Source organism: Stegostoma tigrinum, chromosome 31 (assembly GCF_030684315.1).
Source record: "Stegostoma tigrinum isolate sSteTig4 chromosome 31, sSteTig4.hap1, whole genome shotgun sequence".
NCBI classification, from domain to species: Eukaryota; Metazoa; Chordata; class Chondrichthyes; order Orectolobiformes; family Stegostomatidae; genus Stegostoma; species Stegostoma tigrinum.
The window spans coordinates 971,096-988,734 of record NC_081384.1 but is presented as its reverse complement, the minus strand read 5'-3'; the positions used below and the strand labels follow the sequence as shown (position 1 = coordinate 988,734).

The 17,639-nt window shown below is 44.0% G+C and overlaps 2 protein-coding genes across 4 annotated transcripts in view; one reads left to right on the top strand and one right to left on the bottom strand.

The window, feature by feature from the left end:
• The window catches only part of pgap3 (post-GPI attachment to proteins phospholipase 3), a 34,229-nt gene extending 27,230 nt beyond the window's left edge, over nucleotides 1-6,999 (top strand). For 2 of the 3 annotated variants that reach the window (XM_048560842.2, XM_048560841.2), the window contains one exon: nucleotides 4,224-6,998. In XM_048560842.2, the coding sequence (XP_048416799.1) occupies nucleotides 4,224-4,231 (8 nt within the window). In that variant the 3' untranslated portion in view covers nucleotides 4,232-6,998. Of the gene's footprint in view, nucleotides 1-4,223 lie in introns of all 3 variants that reach the window. The other variant, XM_048560844.2, reaches the window with a different exon arrangement.
• Nucleotides 6,917-16,896, bottom strand: LOC125466142 (phenylethanolamine N-methyltransferase). Its single transcript, XM_048560326.2, has 3 exons — nucleotides 16,743-16,896; nucleotides 15,640-15,847; nucleotides 6,917-8,500 (listed from the first exon to the last, which is right to left on the bottom strand). Exons 1-3 carry the CDS (start codon nucleotides 16,894-16,896, stop codon nucleotides 8,074-8,076), a joined length of 789 nt encoding a protein of 262 aa, XP_048416283.2. The 3' UTR covers nucleotides 6,917-8,073.
• Nucleotides 16,897-17,639: the final 743 nt, after the last annotated feature.

Genomic DNA, 17,639 nt, shown 5'->3' with positions numbered 1-17,639 from the left:
GAACTACCTCTGACATCTGTCCTATATCTTTCACCCCTCAATTTAAAGCTATGCCCCCTTGTGCTTGCCATCACCATCCTAGGAAAAAGGCTCTCCCTATCCACCCTATCTAACCCTCTGATTATTTTATGTTTCAATTAAGTCACCTCTCAACCTTCTTCTCTCTAATGAAAACAGCCTCAAGTCCCTCAGCCTTTCCTCGTAAGACCTTCCCTCCATACCAGGCAACATCCTAGTAAATCTCCTCTGCACCCTTTCCAAAGCTTCCACATCCTTCTTATAATGCGGTGACCAGAACTGTACACAATACTCCAAGTGCGGCCGCACCAGAGTTTTGTACAGCTGCAGCATAAACTTTTGGTTCTGGAACTCGATCCTGTTATTAATAAAAGCTAAAACACTGTATGCCTTCTTAACAGCCCTGTCAACCTGGGTGGTAACTTTCAAGGGTCTTTGTACATGGACACCGAGATCTCTCTGCTCATCTTCACTGCTAAGAATCTTACCAATAGCCCAGTACTTTGGATTCCGGTTACTCCTACCAAAGTGCATCACCTCACACTTGTCCGCATTAAACTCCATTTGCCAACTATCTGTGTCTCTCTGCAACCTACAGCATCCTTCGTCAGTATCCACAACTCCACTGACCTTAGTGTTGTCTGCAAATTTACTAACCCATCCTTCTATGCCTTCATCCAGGTCGTTTATAAAAATAGCAAACAGCAGTGGACCCAACACTGACCCTTGTGGTACACCACTAGTAACTGGATCTGCTAGAGAGTAGAATAGTGGAAAATAATGGTGAATGAAATAAAGAAATATGTGCTGCTTGTCTTCACTGTAGAGGATATTTAAAAACCCAGTAACAGCTGTAAAAGAGGAGGTTGAAGGGAGGGACTTTTTGAAATTATAATCATGAGAAAAGTGATACTGAGCAAACTGTTGTTGCTGTAGGCTGACAAGGTCTGGGTGCACTTCTTCCTAATAACTCAAAAGAGGTGGCTACTGAAGAGCAGACACAGTGGTGTCAATTTTTCAAAAGTCACTAGATTCTGGAAAATTTCTATCAGCTAGAAAATGGGAAGTAGAATCCCTTTATTCAATAAGGAAAAGAGGCAGTAAACCAGAAACCATACACCAGTTAACTTGACAAAGTGTGGGGCTGGATGAACACAGCAGGCCAAGCAGCATCTTAGGAGCACAAAAGCTAATGTTTCGGGCCTAGACTCTTCATCAGAAAAGGGGGATGGGGAGAGGATTCTGAAATAAATAGGGAGAGATGGGAAGCCAGACTGAAGATGGATAGTGGAGAGGAGAGTATGGGAGGGGATAGGTCAGTCCGGGGAGGACGGACAGGACAAGGGGGTGGGATGAGGTTAGTAGGTAGGAAATGGGGGTGCGGCTTTAGGTGGGAGGGATGACAGGTTAGGGAGGCGGGGACGAGTTGGGCTGGTTTTGGGATGCAGTGGGGGGAGGGGAGATTTCGAAGCTTATGAAGTCCACATTGATACCATTGGGCTGCAGGGCTCCCAAGCGGAATATAAGTTGCTGTTCCTGCAACCTACCGGTGGCATCATTATGGCATTGCAGGAGGCCCAGAATGGACATGTCGTCTAAGGAATGGGAGGGGGAGTTGAAATGGTTCGCGAATGAGAGGTGCAGTTGTTTATTGCGAACCGAGCATAGGTGTTCTGCAAAGTGGTCCCCAAGCCTCCGCTTGGTTTCCCCAATGTAGAGGAAGCCACACTGGGTACAGCAGATGCAGTATATCACATGGGCGGATGTGCAGGTGAACATCTGCTTGATTTGGAAAGTCATCTTGGGGCTTGGGATGGGGGTGAGGGAGGTGGTGTGGGGGCAAGTGTAGCGCTTCCTGTGGTTGCAGGGGAAGGTGCCGGGTGTGGGGTTGGAGGGGAGTGTGGAGCGGACAAGGGAGTTACTGAGAGTGGTCTCTCCAGAAGACGGACGAGGATGGGGTTGGAAAAATGTCTTTAGTGGTGGGGTCAGATTGTAGATGGCGGAAGTGTCGGAGGATGATGCGTTGTATCCGGAGGTTGGTGGGGTGGTATGTGAGGACGAGGGGGATTCTCCTTTGGTTATTGCGGGGGCGGGGTGTGAGGGATGAGGCGCAGGAAGTGCGGGAGACACGGTTGAGGGTGTTCTGGACCACTGCGGGGGGATGTTGCGGTCCTTCAAGAACGAGCGTTTGTGCTCCTAAGATGCTGCTTGGCCTGCTGTGTTCATCCAGCTCACCCTTCGTTATCTTGGATTCTCCGGCATCTGCAGTTCCCATCATTTCTCATCTCTTACCAGTTAGCTTGACATCTTGTTTTGGGGATCATATTAGAATCAATTATTTAGGGAAGCTGTAACTGGGCATTTGGGGAGGAAAAAAATCCCTCAGGGTAATCAGGAAGAGTCAGCATGTTTTGAGGAAAAAAATAATTGAAGTTCTTTGAAATAGTAACTGTGGGTAAAGAAGAGTTCATTGACACATTGTTCTTGAACTTGCAGAAGGCATTTGAGAAAATGCCGCATGAAAGTTTGTTTGCAAAGTAGAAATACCTGATGTGAGGGTGTAACAGTAGCATGGACAGAAGATTCTTTGCCTGGCTGGTTAGTACACATAAATGTTGTTTTTGTTTTTGTTTGTCTGATTTGACAGGATGCGATAAAGGCAACTTATTGGGGTGTGTCCTGGAGGCTTTACAATTTATATCAATAGCTTAATGAGGGGAGTGAAGTCTCACTGCTAAATTTGAAGATGACATGAAGGTAACTAGTAAAGCACGCTATGAGGATGACATGAGACTAGAGGTGCATATAGATTGACTCGGCAAAATGTCTGGCAGATAAAGTGTAGTGTGGGAAAATGTGAAATTGGAAGACTGTTTACTTGAATGGAGAATAAATGCAAAATTCTAAGGAGCAGAGAGATCTAGTTGTTCCAGTGCTGCAATTACAATGTTAGCTTACAAGTCTGGCATTTACTCAAGATTTACAAAATTCTATCCTTTGAGAAGACCTGAATATAAAAGTAAACGTTGTCCTTCAGTGATAGAGGGCATTGGTTAGATCGTGTGTCTCATACTGTGCTCGCTTTGGGGTTCCTTATTTAAGGAAGGACTTGAATGCATTGGAAGTGGTTCGGTGGAGGTTTACTAGAATGATCCTTGGAATGACTGCACTGTCTGAGGAAAAGCTAGACACGCTGGGCTTATTTCCATTGGGATTTAGAAATGAGGGGTGACTTGATTGAAGCATGTAAGATCCTGAATGGTCTTAATGAGGTAGATGTGGAACAGATGTTTCCTCTAGTGGGTCAGTCCAGAACAAGGGAGATAACAAGGTGTAGAGCTGGATGAAAGCACCAGGCCAAGCAGCATCAGAGGAGCAGGAAAGCTGACATTTTGGGCCTAGACCCACAAGGAAGCCCTGTTTTAGAATGAAGAATCACCTCTGTAGGACAAAGTATTTCTCAGAGGGTTATACAACTCTGGAACTCTCCACGTCAGAAAGTGTTTGAGACAGATTATTGAATAATTTTAAAGCAGAGGTGGATAAATTCTTGTTTAGGGAAATCAAATATTACCGGAGATAGCTCGAACTGTGATATTCAAAACATAGACCGCCTGTGAATTTATTGAATGGAGCAGGCTTGGGGGACCAAATTACTTAATTTTGCTTCCAATTCATATTTCCATATACAAGACTAAAGCTTATTAACTAAAGTCTCCCTTCTCAATATAATAGAGTACGAAGACCAGAAGGCAGGATGTATTGAACTTGCTGAGATCCTGTGTTCGTAGACTCATTAAAATATGCTAAACATTTCAAATCTTGGGGTCCAAGAAATCAAATCTAATTTTAGGAGGTCCGACTGCAACTTCCACGTTGTAAACTCATGTAGATGGTGAAGATCCGAACGAAGGCAATGGCTGACCCGCTCTGAGACCCTGATACTGAACACCAGTTCCCTGCCGCCACCCCAGTCTCTGTGAATCTGTTATTGGGACTCGGTACTCTCTACGTGATCACTTGCCATGATAAATGTATTTGTAACCAGTCTTCTATTTTGCTGACAGATGTATTCTGGCATTAGATGGCTGGTCTAAACTGCTTATTGTAGAAGTTTTACGTTGAAGACATGAAGGTGACACTTTATTTCAGTGAGACCTGCAGTTATGTGATTACATTAACTCTGTCTCTTTGTTCTCTCCCAGCTTTCTGATTGACGACAGTCGGCACCTCCTCGATGTGAAAACTGAATAAGTATTTGCCTATGAGCTGCTGCATCTGATTGTGAATGTGTGAGAACGTGTCTTACTGAAATGACCATGTCAACATTTATCTGTGTGGACTTTGCACTGTTCACATTGGGATTTTCTGCGAAATATGTTGGTTTATCACTGCCACAGAAACCTGACCTGTTAATACAAGAATCTAAGATTTATTCGAGGCTCAGAACTCTGAAACAAAGGTTACGTCTCACTGAGACATGCTGGAAAACAAAGCCTGCTGTTCCTGGAGTTTTCACAAAAGTGAAGGTTTTATCAAAATATGCACTTTTCCATTTTACCTACCTTTTTAGACCCTGGTTAACAGAAAACCCAGCCCAGATTTATTATTTATTATTTATTACAAATAGATTCCAGTTACAGATAAATAAATATGAACTGTGGACGTATACATCTACTAATTAAAACTCTCGCCCCCTTATAAAATTCAGCTGGCACGCACACAGCCGAACAAAAAGAATTGGTGCTGAGAGTGGAAGGAAAACTGAGAAGGCATTTCAGTGGTGTCCATCCACATGTTTCGCTGCGATGATACTTTTGCTTGTCAGGATTTGCTGTTTCTCAGTCTCTTAAGGAATTTATTACCTCGTGTAGAAGGTACAGAATACCTAGTTCACAAATTGCCAAGTCCTTTAGCTATTGGTTAGAAGCCACAGTTTACAGCAACTGAGGGAAAACAAACTGGCTTTCTTCAGGCTTTGATTCTTCTTCTTATTGAGAAAGACACCAGTGCCCTTCCAGAGGTCTGAAGCCCTATGGCCATAATGTTGACACCCACAAGACTCCTGGGAGACAATGACATTGTTGGCAGGCATGGCCTTTGGTCTGTGAAAACACTAAACTCTCTGCACCACCTGAATAAGCAGCAGTGTTCATTCCACTTGGATTAATTGTCAGCACCTTTGCTTTTAGAAAGTGCAGCAATCCCTTCCTTCATTGTTGGTTTTTAAAACAATTCTTTTCTCATTTCAGTCCACAATTGAAAATGCAGAAATTTTTAAAAAGGAAACTTTCTTCTACAAGTGGAAGAATTTGGGGAAAGGGGAAGCATGTAGGACTGGCTATGCTTCTGTTCTAGAGAGTTGGCATAGAGACATTGGGCCAGATAGCATTGGGTCAGGGGTTGGCTGCTGCATGTTCATTTTTGATTGGAACCGTTGGGGAGGTGGTGTTATTGGACATATTGGTTATACTATCTGCACTTGCTGAAACTAAGGAAGATTGTGTTTCTCTTCTCAGCTCTGCCACCAAGTGGCAGAAAACACTGGAGCAGCCTGACCTTTTATTTTCATTTTCGCCCATGACTGTTTCTGAGGATGAAATGGAGTCTGTGGAGGGTGGGGGAAAGGTTAGGAAGGGGCGGCAGTGAGGTCATGGGAGGAAAGAAGGACTGGAGGAGGGAGTGGGTGATTCATTCATTCTTGACTCAGATTCAATCAGCCTAGAAAATACCCCTCACACTACAGTCATCCAGTGAATTTGCTGTTTTGACGTCATTGTAATCCTGTGTGCACACCTGTAGCAGCAAGATTGCTACTCACTGCTCCTATCCCTCACTCCACCTGTCTTTGGTGCTGTTTTGGTGTTGTTGCGATGTGGAGGTGCTGGTGTCAGACTGGGCTGGACTCAGTCATAAATTATACGACACCAGGTTATAGCCCAACAAGTTTATTTAAAAATGCTTGCTTTCGAAGCTCTGCTCACATTAACCTGAGGAAGGAGTAGAGCTTTGAAAGCTAGTGTTTTAGATAAATGTGTTGGAATATAACCTGGTGCTGTTTGATTTTTGAGCTTGATGTTGGTGGGAAGTGATGGCTGAAGTGGCTGCACTTAGGGCAGCACGGTGGCTCAGTGGCTAGCACTGCTGCCTCACAGCACCAGGGACCCGGGTTCGATTCCAGCCTCGGGCAACCATCTGTGTTGAGTTTGCACATTCTCCCCGTGTCTGCGTGGGTTTCCTCCAGGTGCTCTGGTTTCCTCCCCCGCTCCAAAGATGTGCAGGGTAGGTGGATTGGCCGTGCTATATCGCCCATTGTGTTCAGGGAGCTGTAGATTAGGTGGATTCTAGGGGAATGGGTTTAGGTGTCATGCTGTGAGGTATGGTGTGAATGTGTTGGGCCAAAGGGCCTGTTTCCACATTGTAGGGATTCTGTACGAAACTGGCTAAAATTATTTATTAACAAGCTTTCTCCTGTTTAATGGATTTGCCAGGCACCCTGAAATCATTGAATTGAGTGGTTAAATGCATCCACTGAATGTTAGAAATAATTTTGAATAAAGAAATACATTTTTTAAATATATCGGTCAGTATGTCCTAACATAACAGCTTAAAGGAGCATTATTGTGTGAAAACTGTTTTTAGATAGTCATTCCTTGTCATGGAAACTTGGGATGAGCAGTAAATACTGGTCTTGCTGTGCATTTTCTGGTGTTCCTCTCACTCCTGTGTTGTATTCCCTGGTGTTTATCATAGTCTTGTTCAGTATTTCCTAGTATTTAATGCAATCCTGTGTTTCTTAATGTTTTACACAGTCCTTTCTTTCACATTGTAAACAGAAGAGTTATTTTTCTTGAAGAGATTATTTATGATCTGACCCTTGACTCTTAAGCACAAATCCTCTGAACAGAATAATAGTTTGGTTTTGTGTTTATTAGTGATTTATTTTGTGACAAAACATCTCCAATGTCTTTTAAATAAAAGTTGAAAAAGTTCAAAACACTGCAATTAGGTGAGTCAACATTATAAGCAAGCACAGTGTCGCGCATACACTTAGAGCAATACTAAATCATTGCACAGACTTCTTGCCATATTTCAGGAACAGCTGTGAGAGCTTTGGAAGTCTTTTAAAAGAGATTAACCAGCTTAGCTTAGTTCCAGGAGTGAGACTGGAAGAAATTGGAGAACACTGATTTTCAGAGCAGAGAAGATTTGAAGGAGATTTGCTTAAAATAAGCAAGAGTTTTGATCAAGTCAATAAACTAAATCTACCTGCAGGACATTGGGTAACTGGTGGGCTCAGAATGAAGATGATTAACAGAGAAACCAAAAGCAGCTTAATCATTTTACAGAATGGTTAGAATGTACTGCCTGATAATCTGTACCCACCAGCTCAGTAATATCCTTCAAGAAGGGAGCTAGCTAAATGCTTGACTGTAGGGACAAATACAGGAGCATAGCAAAAGAGCAGGTAAGGGAGCATTCTGCTGCATTATTCTGTTTCGTATACATAAGCCTAGAAAATGAACATCATCATTCACGTGCTGTTAACACATTCATCTAACCATGAAGCATGCCTCAAACAGAGCTACTTGTCATACATGGTTACAGCATGCATCCAATAGTTAATATACAGCATATGTGCCTGTGCTGGTTATAGTACGGTGTTAGCTGATCTGTTGTGTTGCTCATGATTGGTTTATGTTGCAATAGCTTCAGCTCCATCTGAACAAGCACTGCCAGAGTTGGACAAATTACTTATTCATTTCTATTTGTGTTTTCCTGGTCGTGGATGAAAAACAATTAACAAATTGAAAGTGTAAAAGCATCTTTTGAGTCAGTCCAGAGGTGAGTGATGTTCAGGCAATTTCTGTTAGACAGACACATGCACTCATTCACATACACCACAATAACTTGGGGAGTGTGACCTATCACTATCTGACTGTTTTACCCCAGTGTCAGGTAGCTATTTTCTCTCAGTCACTCTCGAGCTGCTTTTACATTATTTGTATTTGAATGTTTGTGAAATCTCTGGCAGTGAAGTTACAAAGACACAGATCAGATCTTCTGTGCTTGGAGGTAGAAAATAGCATGCACGTCGTCAACCCCAGTGTTCAGTTCAGGCGGCATGTTGTATGTTTTGAAGGTACAGATTCTGTAGCCAGACCTGCTAACTGCCTCCTTCACGAAATCTTCATCAAGAGGAACGACCCTGAGTTTCACCTCCCCAGCCAGGTAATAGGATTCATTGAGTGCCCCAATCATCAGGAGGAAACCACCAGGTTTCAGAAGTGAGCTAATATTGGCTAAAGCCTTCTCCAGTGATTTCTTATCTGGGCACACAGACTCAAGACAGAAGGTGGTGCTGATGGCATCCACAGGATCCAGTACCTTTGGGTGCAAAGGGTTTGCCTGCATGATGTCGCAATGACAGACGTCTTGAATTGTTTCCCGTAGTCTCCTCTCAGTGTCTTCCCACTGATCCCTGCACAGAAAATCATCATTGTCAGAGTGTTTCTTCACTGTCCAATTCCTCCTAACCCAACACTGACCAATCCCTCACTAACCATTACTGATCATAGGATTCACTGATTACCTGCTGTATGTGCATGTTGATTTGTAATTCATGTACCAGGGCACCCAAATTGCTCTGTACCACTGAGTTCTGCATCTCTTCCTGTTTAAATACTATGCTGTTTTTCCTGTTCTTCCTGGCAAAATGAGTATCTTTATCCATGTTCTACTCCACCTACCAATATTTTTTTCCCCAGAGACTTGTCTAAATTCCTTTACAAACTTTTCACTTCCTTTTGACAAAATTATTTTCCTACAGATTTTGGAGTCATCAGTACACTTAACCACCACACAGTCCTGTCATCCAAATCTTTGCGGTAGATTGTAAGTAGTTAAGGATCCAGCACTGATTCCTTCGACAGTCGACTCAACCCAAAAAAGATCGTTTATTCCAATTCTGTGTCCTCTGAGCTAATCTTTTTCTTTAAATCCATTGTAATATATTGTCCTTTTTTTTAAATTGTACTAACCTTTTGGTGTGGTACTTTATCAAATGATTTTTTATAAATCCATGTGCACTATATCTATCATTTCCCCACCAACTGCCATAGAAATGTAGAAGGGAGCAGGAGGAGGCCATTTGACGCTTTGAGCCTGCTCTGCCGTTCACTATCATGGCTGATTGTTCAACTCAATAGCCTAATCCTGCTTTCTCCCTTTAACTTTTGATCCCATTCACCCAAAGTGCTGTATCTAGTCACCTCTTGAATACATTCAGTGTTTTGGCATCAACTACTTCCCTGTCGTAATGAATCCCACAGGCTCACCACTCTTCGTGTGAAGAAATGTCTCCTCATCTCCATCCCAAATTGTCTACCTTTAATCTTCAAACTGTGACCACTGGTTCTGGACGCACCCACCATCAGGAACATCCTCCCTGCATCTACCATATACAGTCCTGTTAGAATTTTATAAGTCTCTGAGATTCCACCACCCCCACACTGCATTTGACTGAACTCTAGCAAAAACAATCTCAGCCTAGTAAATTTCCTCATACATCAGACCCGTCATCCCCAGAATCAGCCTGATGAACCTTCATTACACTCCCTTGAGAGCAAAAACATCCTTTCTCAGAAAATGAGACCAAAACTGCATACAATATTCCAGGTGTGGTCTTACCAAGGTCCTGTTTAACTGCAACAATTGCCTGTTCCTGCACTTGAAACCTCATGCAATGAAGGCTAGCATACCATTTGCCTTCTTTACTGCCAGCTGTACCTGCATGCTTACCTTCAGCGATTGTTACACAAGGACACCCAGGTCCCACTGCACACTCCCCTCTCCCAATTTACAGCCATTCACGTAGTAATCTGCTTTCTTATTTTTGCTTCCAAAGTGAATAACCTCCCATTCATCCAAATTGTACTGCATCTGCGATAACAAGATGTAGAGCTGAATGAACACAGCAGGCCAAGCAGCATCGGAGGAGCAGGAAAGGCTGACATTTCAGGCCTAGACCCTTCTTCAGAAATGGGGGAGGGTAACAGGGTTCTGAAATAAATAGGGAGTGCGGGGAGGTGGATAGAAGATGGATAGGGGAGAAGATAGATGGAGAGGAGATAGACAGACAGGTCAAGGAGGCGGGGTTGGAGCCAGTAAAGGTTAGTGTAGGTGGGGAGGTAGGGAGGAGATAGGTCAATCCAGTGAGGATGGCCAGGTCAAGGGGGCAGGATGAGGTTAGTAGGTAGGAGGTGGGGGTGGGGCTTGAGGTGAGAGGAAGGACAGGTTAGGGAGGCGGGGATGAGCAGGGCTGGTTTTGGGATGTGCTGGGAGAGGGGACATTTTGAAACTTGTGAAGTCTTGGGGACCGCTTTGCAGAACACCTAAACAAGTGCACCTCCCAGTTGCAAACCATTTCAACTCCCCCTCCCACTCCTCAGACAACATGTCCATCCGGGGCTTCCTGCAGTGCCACAACGATGCTACCCAAAGGTTGCAGGAACGGCAAGTCACATTCCGCTTGAGAACCTTGCAGCCCAATGGTATCAATGTGGACTTCACAAGCTTCAAAATCTCCCCTCCCCCTACCGCATCCCAAAACCAGCCCAGCTTGTCCCCGCCTCCCTAACTTGTCCTTCTTCCCACCTAACACCTCAAGCCCCACCCCCATGTCCTACCTACTAACCTCATTCCACCCCTCCTTGAACTGTCTGTCCTCCCTGGACTGACCTATCTCCTCCCCACCTCCCCACCTATACTCACCTTTACTGGCTCCATCCCCACCTCTTTGATCTGTCTGTCTCCTCTTGGCCTATCTTCTCCTCTATCCATCTTCTATCCGCCTCCCCCTCTCTCCCCATTTATTTCAGAACCTCCTTCCCCTCCCACATTTCTGATGAAGGGTCTAGGCCCGAAAAGTCAGCTTTCCTGCTCCTCTGATGCTGCTTGGCCTGCTGTGTTCATCCAGCTCCACACCTTGTTATTTCAGATTCTCCAGCATCTGCAGTTCCTACTACCTCTTGTACTGCATCGGCCATTGATTTGCCCACTCACCCAACTGGCCAAGATCATGTTGAAGGATCTCTACAACCTCATCACAGTTCACCCTCCCACCCAACTTGGTGTCATCTGCCAACTTTGAGATGTTACATTTTATTCCCTCTCAAAATCATTAATATATATTGTCAATAGCTACAGTCCTATCATAGATCCCTATGGCACCTCACCAGTTCCTGCCTGCCAATTTGAAAAGGACCCATTAATTCCTACTCTTTGTTTCCTCTCTGCCAACCAGTTTCCTATCCATCTCAGTACACTTCCCATAATCCCATGCTCTTTAATCTTACACATTAATCTCTTAAATGGGGCTTTGTCAAAACCTTTCTGAAAGTCTAAATATACTACATCAACTGACTCCCTCTTGTCAACACTACTGGTTACATCTTCTTGGAATTCCAACAGATTTGTCAAGCATTATTTCCCCTTCATAAATCCATGCTGACTCTGTCTGATGCTGCCATTGCTTTCTAAATGCTGTACTATAAAATCCTTGACAATAGATTCAAGAATTTTCCCCACTACCAATGTTAGGCTCACCAGCCAATAATTCCCTGTTTTCTCTCTACCTCCGTTTTTGAATATTGGATTGACATTAACTACCCTCCAATCTGCAGGGACTGTTCCAGAGTCTATAGAATCTTGGAAGATGACCACCAATGCATCCGCTATTTCTACAGCTACTTCCTTAAGTACCATGGGATGTAGTTTCTCAGGCCTTGGGGTTTTATTGGCCTTCAATCCCAACAATGTTCCCAGCACCATTTCTCTACTGATATCAATCTCCCTTAGTTCTTCCCTTTCACTAAATCTTGCCTCCTCCAACAATTGTGTCCTCTTTCATAAGACAAAACCAAAGTATGTGTTCAGTTCCTCAGCCATTTCTTTGTTCTCTTTTATACGTTCCCCCATTTCTGTCTGTAGGGGACCTACATTTGTCTGTACCAATCTTTTTCTCTTCATGTACCTCTAGAAACTCTTAGAATCAGTCTTTACGTTCCCTGCAAGCTTACTTTTGTATTCTATATTCCCCTTCTTAATCAACCCCTTGGTCCTTCTTTGCTGAATTGTAAACTGCTCCCAATCCTCAGATTTATTACATTTCTTGATCAATCTGTATGCTTCTTCCTTGGATCAGACACTGTCTCTTATTTCCTTTCGTAAACCGTGGATTGCCCCTCTTACCCATTTTGCTTTTGCGACAGACAGAAACAGACAGTTGTTGCAGTTCATCATGTGTTCCTTGAATGTCAATCCACTAGCACCCTTTTAAGTCACTCTCCCCAATCTATCAAGGCCAACTCACACCTCATATCTTCGTAGTTTCCTCTATTTAGGTTCAGGACCCTAGGGTTCAACAACCTCATTCTCAATCATGATTAAAAATGATTCTATCATTTCTGATGAATGGTCTAGGCCCGAAACATCAGCCTTCCTGCTCCTATGCTGCTGCTTGGCCTGCCACATTCATCCAGCTCTACACCGTGTTATCTCTTAAAAAAAATTCTGTCATGTTAAGGTCGGTCTTCCCCAAGGGGTCTCACACAGTGAGGTTGGCAATGGTTCCCTTCTCATTACACAGTACCCAATCTAAGATGGCCTGCTGTCCAGTTCGTTTCTCCATGTACTGGTCAAGAAAACCATCTGTATACACACCAGGAATTTCTCCTCTGTGGTATTGTGGCTAGTTTGATTTGTCCAATCTCTGTGCAGATTAAAATCAACCATGATCGCCGATACTCCCTTATCACATGCATCTCTAATTTCCTAATCTAATGCCATTCTCGACAGTACCACTGCAATTTAAGGGTCTGTATGTGGCACCCACTAATGCTTTTTGCCCTTGGTATTTCACAACTCTACTCGTACAGATTCCACATTGTCAGAGCTAATATGCTTTCTCACTGTTAATTTCCTCTTTAACCAGCAATGCTGCTCTGCCACTGTTTCCTTTTTGCCTGTCCTTCCTGAAAACTGAATACCCTGGGAGGTTCAATTCTCAACCCTAGTCACCCTGCAGCCATGTCTCCATAATCCCAATTATATCATACTCATTCACATCTATCTGTGCAATTAATTCATCCACTTTAATGTAAATGCTCTATGCATTAAGGCACAAAGCCTTTAAACTTGTCTGTTTAACAGTGTTTGTCTCCTCATTTTTCTCAATAACTCTATTTGAATCTTGTTCTTGGTTTCATAGCCCATCACTTTTCTTTTTTCCCTTTTCTAGCTTTTGTCTTTGTCCTTGCTCGCTCCTTCTCTGACTTATACATAGGTTTCCATCCCTCTGCACTATTAGTTTAAACCCTCCCCAACCACTCCCCCAGGACATCAGTCCCAGTCTTGCCCAGAGGTAACTTGTCCAATTTGTACAGGCCCTACCTCTCCCAGAACCGGTCCCATTGCCCCAAGAATCTGAAACCTTTCCCCTGACACCATTTATTCAGCCATGTACTCATCTGGTTTATCCTGTCGTTTCTACTCTGACGAGCACATGTCACCAGTAAGTAATGTGTGATCACTGCCTTTGAGCTCTGATTTCTTAACATTCTTCCTAGCTCCCTGTATTCTGCCTTTAGGACCTAATCCCCTTTTTTATCCTATGTCATTTGTACCGATGTGTACTACCACCACTAGCTGTTCACCCTCTCCCTTCAGAATGTCTTGTACCCGCTCCAAGACATCATGACCCTAGCACCAGGAAGGCAACATACCATCTTGGTGTCTCAATGGTGGCACACAAACACCTGTCTTATTCCCCCTAAAATTGAGTTCCCTGTCACTATTGCCCTGGCACAATTTTTACCCCTCCCTTCTGCAGCAGACCCAACCACGATGCAATGATTTTGGCTGCTGCGGCTTTCCCCTGAGAGGTCATTCCCCTCGACAGTATCCAAAATGGTATAACTGCTTTGCAGGGGAATGGCCACAGGAGATTCCAGAACTACCTGCCTATCTCTCTTGCTCTGCCCTGCCTGCAGAGTCTGAGCCTGTGGTGTGACTGTCTCTCTATCCACGATAGTCTCTGCATCGCAGATGCCCCACAGTGTCCCCAGCCGCCGCTCCAGCTCTGAAATTCGAGCTTCCAGGACCTGTAGCTGGAGACACTTCCTGCACACATGCTGACCCAGGGGAGTGGGACTGTCTCCGGCCTGCCACATGGAGCAAGAGGAGCAAACCAAGCCCTGAGCTCTCCTGCCAAGGTTTATCTCTCTAAATTAAAGCCTGGAGATTACTTTATATTAGATTAAATCAAATCCAGTTATCTGTGGCCCTTCTATCCTAGCCCCTTAATAACCTTACAGATTAGAAGCCAACTAGAGTACTCGAAGTTGTAACTACTTACCAATCAAATCTCTCCCATGTAATCACCTGCAGCAGGGCAAAACTGCTCACTTTCCCTTGTTTGTGGGCTTCACAGTGGCTTTCGTTTTGTAGGTTAGAGGAGGAGGGAGGGAGGGAAACACTGAAATAGTGTTTGGGCTCTAACTGTCCCTTGACAACACCCACCTCAAACCCCTGTTTGCCATGAATGTGGCTTCGAGGAACTAAGATTAGTGAAACAGTTTCCTTCTCACAAATCCATGTTAGCTCTGCCTGACCACACTGTGATTTCTAATTACCCTGCTTTGACATCCTCAATAATGGATTCTACAACTTTCCCTATGACAGATTCAGGCTAATTGGCTTACATTTGCTCATTCTTTGCCTCTTTTCCTTTGTGAATTGCACTTACTATTTTCCAAACCACCATTCCAGAATTTAAGGAATTTTGGAAGATTATAATGAATTTGTGTATTATCTATGTCATCATTTCTGTCGTGACCCTGGGATGAAGTCCATATGATCCTGGGCATGTTTTAGCTTTTAGGTCTAATAGCTTCCTCAGCAGCTCTTCCACGGTAACACAGTGTGGAGCTGGATGAACGCAGCAGGCCCAGCAGCATCAGAGGAGCAGGTAAGTTTGACATTTCGGTCTTTGAATGGTCTAGGCCCAAAACGTCAGCTTTCCTGCTCCTCTGATGCTGCTTGGCCTGCTGTGTTCATCCAGCTCTACACCTTGTTATCTCAGATTCTCCAGCATCTGCAATTCCTACTGCCTCTGGAACAATTTTAACCCCACCTCACTATTCTTATTGCATTTCCCAGCCCTTGGCTGCCTTAACATTGCAAGTGCACATCTAAACAGTCAACTCTAGACTTTCAGTTATCTTTGGGAAGTCTTTTATTCTGAAGAGTGACACAAAGTACACGTTCAAAGCCTTAACTGTTCTTTTTGTCAGTTCCCCAGATCCCTGTCTAGAAAGCCAAGCTAGCTTTAGTTATTCTCTTCCTGCTCAATTACTGTAAACACCTGATTTGTATCACCAGCAAGCTTCTTCTCACTCCTTCTTTACCTCTTTATTATCATTTTAGTCATTCTTTGCTGGTTTTTAAAGTCTGACCAATACCCCATTAAAGTATGCAGATTCTTTCACTGACTGATCTGGCGCATGTTGACTTCTCTTGGGCAACTCCACAATGCATCTTGGTTGTAGCACACAGATTTACCTCTTTCCATCAAGGCCACACACATATTTGATGTAGGGGCTCCAGTCAAAAGCTCCAGGATCTCCTTGCAGCCATTTCCTCAGTTCCTCGCGGTTCACTTCCAAGTAATCAGACATTACAATCTTGCTGAAAAAGTTACAGGCGCTGATGACCTGGTACAGAGTTGGGCCAGAGCCAATATCCAGGAGTGTCTGGCCATGGATTTCTCCTGCAACGCAACAGATCGCTCCAGTGTAAATAATCGGTGCATACATTATACAGCTGCAGTCAACAAGAGACAGAGAGGAGACCAAGTAACTGCTTGAGAAAATAGAAATAGAAACTCAGCAGGTCTGGGAACATTTGCGGAGAGAGGAAACAGAATTACTGTTTCAAATCTAGTGACCTGTCTTCAGGATTGATAATAGCTAGGAAACTGTTGTATTTATGTTGATGATAAGGGAAAGGGTGAAGGAGGGAGCAGATGGTAGAGGTGGATCCCAGGGAACTAGAGATAAAAACAAAGGGATTGTTGATAGTAAGCTAAGGAAGAAGTGAAACTAGTGAGGTGAGTGGGTGAAAATGGATTGGTGATGCTGAAAGCAGCCCATCTCATGACGGGACCTAAGGAGTTGGTGTATGTAATAGCCAGGGAAGTAGGTGATCAGGTTCTAAAATTATTAAATCAGTATTGAATTCTGAAGGCTGCACGGTTCCCTAAAGGAACCTGGTATGCTTTTCCTCCACTTTGTGCTGAGCTTCACTGGAGCACTGCAGCAGACCTGAGACAGAAATAATTGGGCAATACTGACACTACCCTCTGTCAGTCTACAAAACTGACCCTAAATAGTTCCTGGACAGTACATATGCCCCCCGCTCCCTGCAACTTGCTGTGCAATACTGACACCCCCAGCCCATAGCCCCTCTCAACCTTGAGCCTCACCCAGTGCCTCTAATATACTGACCCGCAGCCAGTCACTCTAGAATACTCCCAAGCCCCATCCAATCACTCGGTCACTCTGTAATATAATACCCCATTTTTCAGCCACTCGATAACACTGAACCCCCTCCCAATCCATACTGGTCACTCTGCTGTACTGACCTATTCATCCCCAATCACTGACCTGTTGAGAATGAGGATGCAAAACAACGGAGTTTCCACGGGACGACACAGTCCTCATTCTCAAAGTTGGCTCGAGGAGGCATATAGTTGTTCTGAAGGTATGCCTGAGGATTGAAGAGCTGGTATGTATCAACAACCTCAGCAGATCTCAGCATCTCCAACCCTGATGTACAGCAGGTCACTGCTGATGTAATTTGTACTGTCACAGCTCAGAGTCACAGCAGAGTGACCGACACAGCTCAGAGTCGCAGGATAATAACCGACACAGCTCAGAGTCACAGGAGAGTGACCAGCACAGCTCAGAGTCACAAGAGAGTGACCAGCACAGCTCAGAGTCACACGAGAGTGACCGGTTGACAGAGATGAGATTCAGAGTATTTATACTATGAGTTCAGACTGCAGCATTGGGAAAGGTTTCGCAGTGATTTCATTAAGTGGCTAAGGACTTTGGTAAACAGAGTTATCAGTGATGAAAATCTTTACAAACCTTCAGGCTGGGCACGGATAGATGTAATTTGGTTTTCAAAACAGCCCAGTTGAAGCAGTGGCAGATCAGTGATCACCTGACAGCTCAGGGAGCTACAGCAGGTGAGATATTACTATTGTAAAGAATCAAACTGCAAATCAGAAACCACTCTGGACCATTGGAAAAAATTCAAAGAAACCCAAACTGCTCAAGGTCAACAATTGACCGATTGGTATCAGGCTGTATGCCAGACACTGAACCCACAGTCAGCACTGCCTCTTCTGACATTCCAGATCTCTGTAGATTTTTTTCCAATTTTAGTTAGTCCAGATGCAACTTCCACTCCTACACTGGCAACAGTGTAACTCCTAACATTTAAAATGTCCATATTTAAAACTGGATGTTGTTTATTTCAAGTTGAAAGTGGCCAAT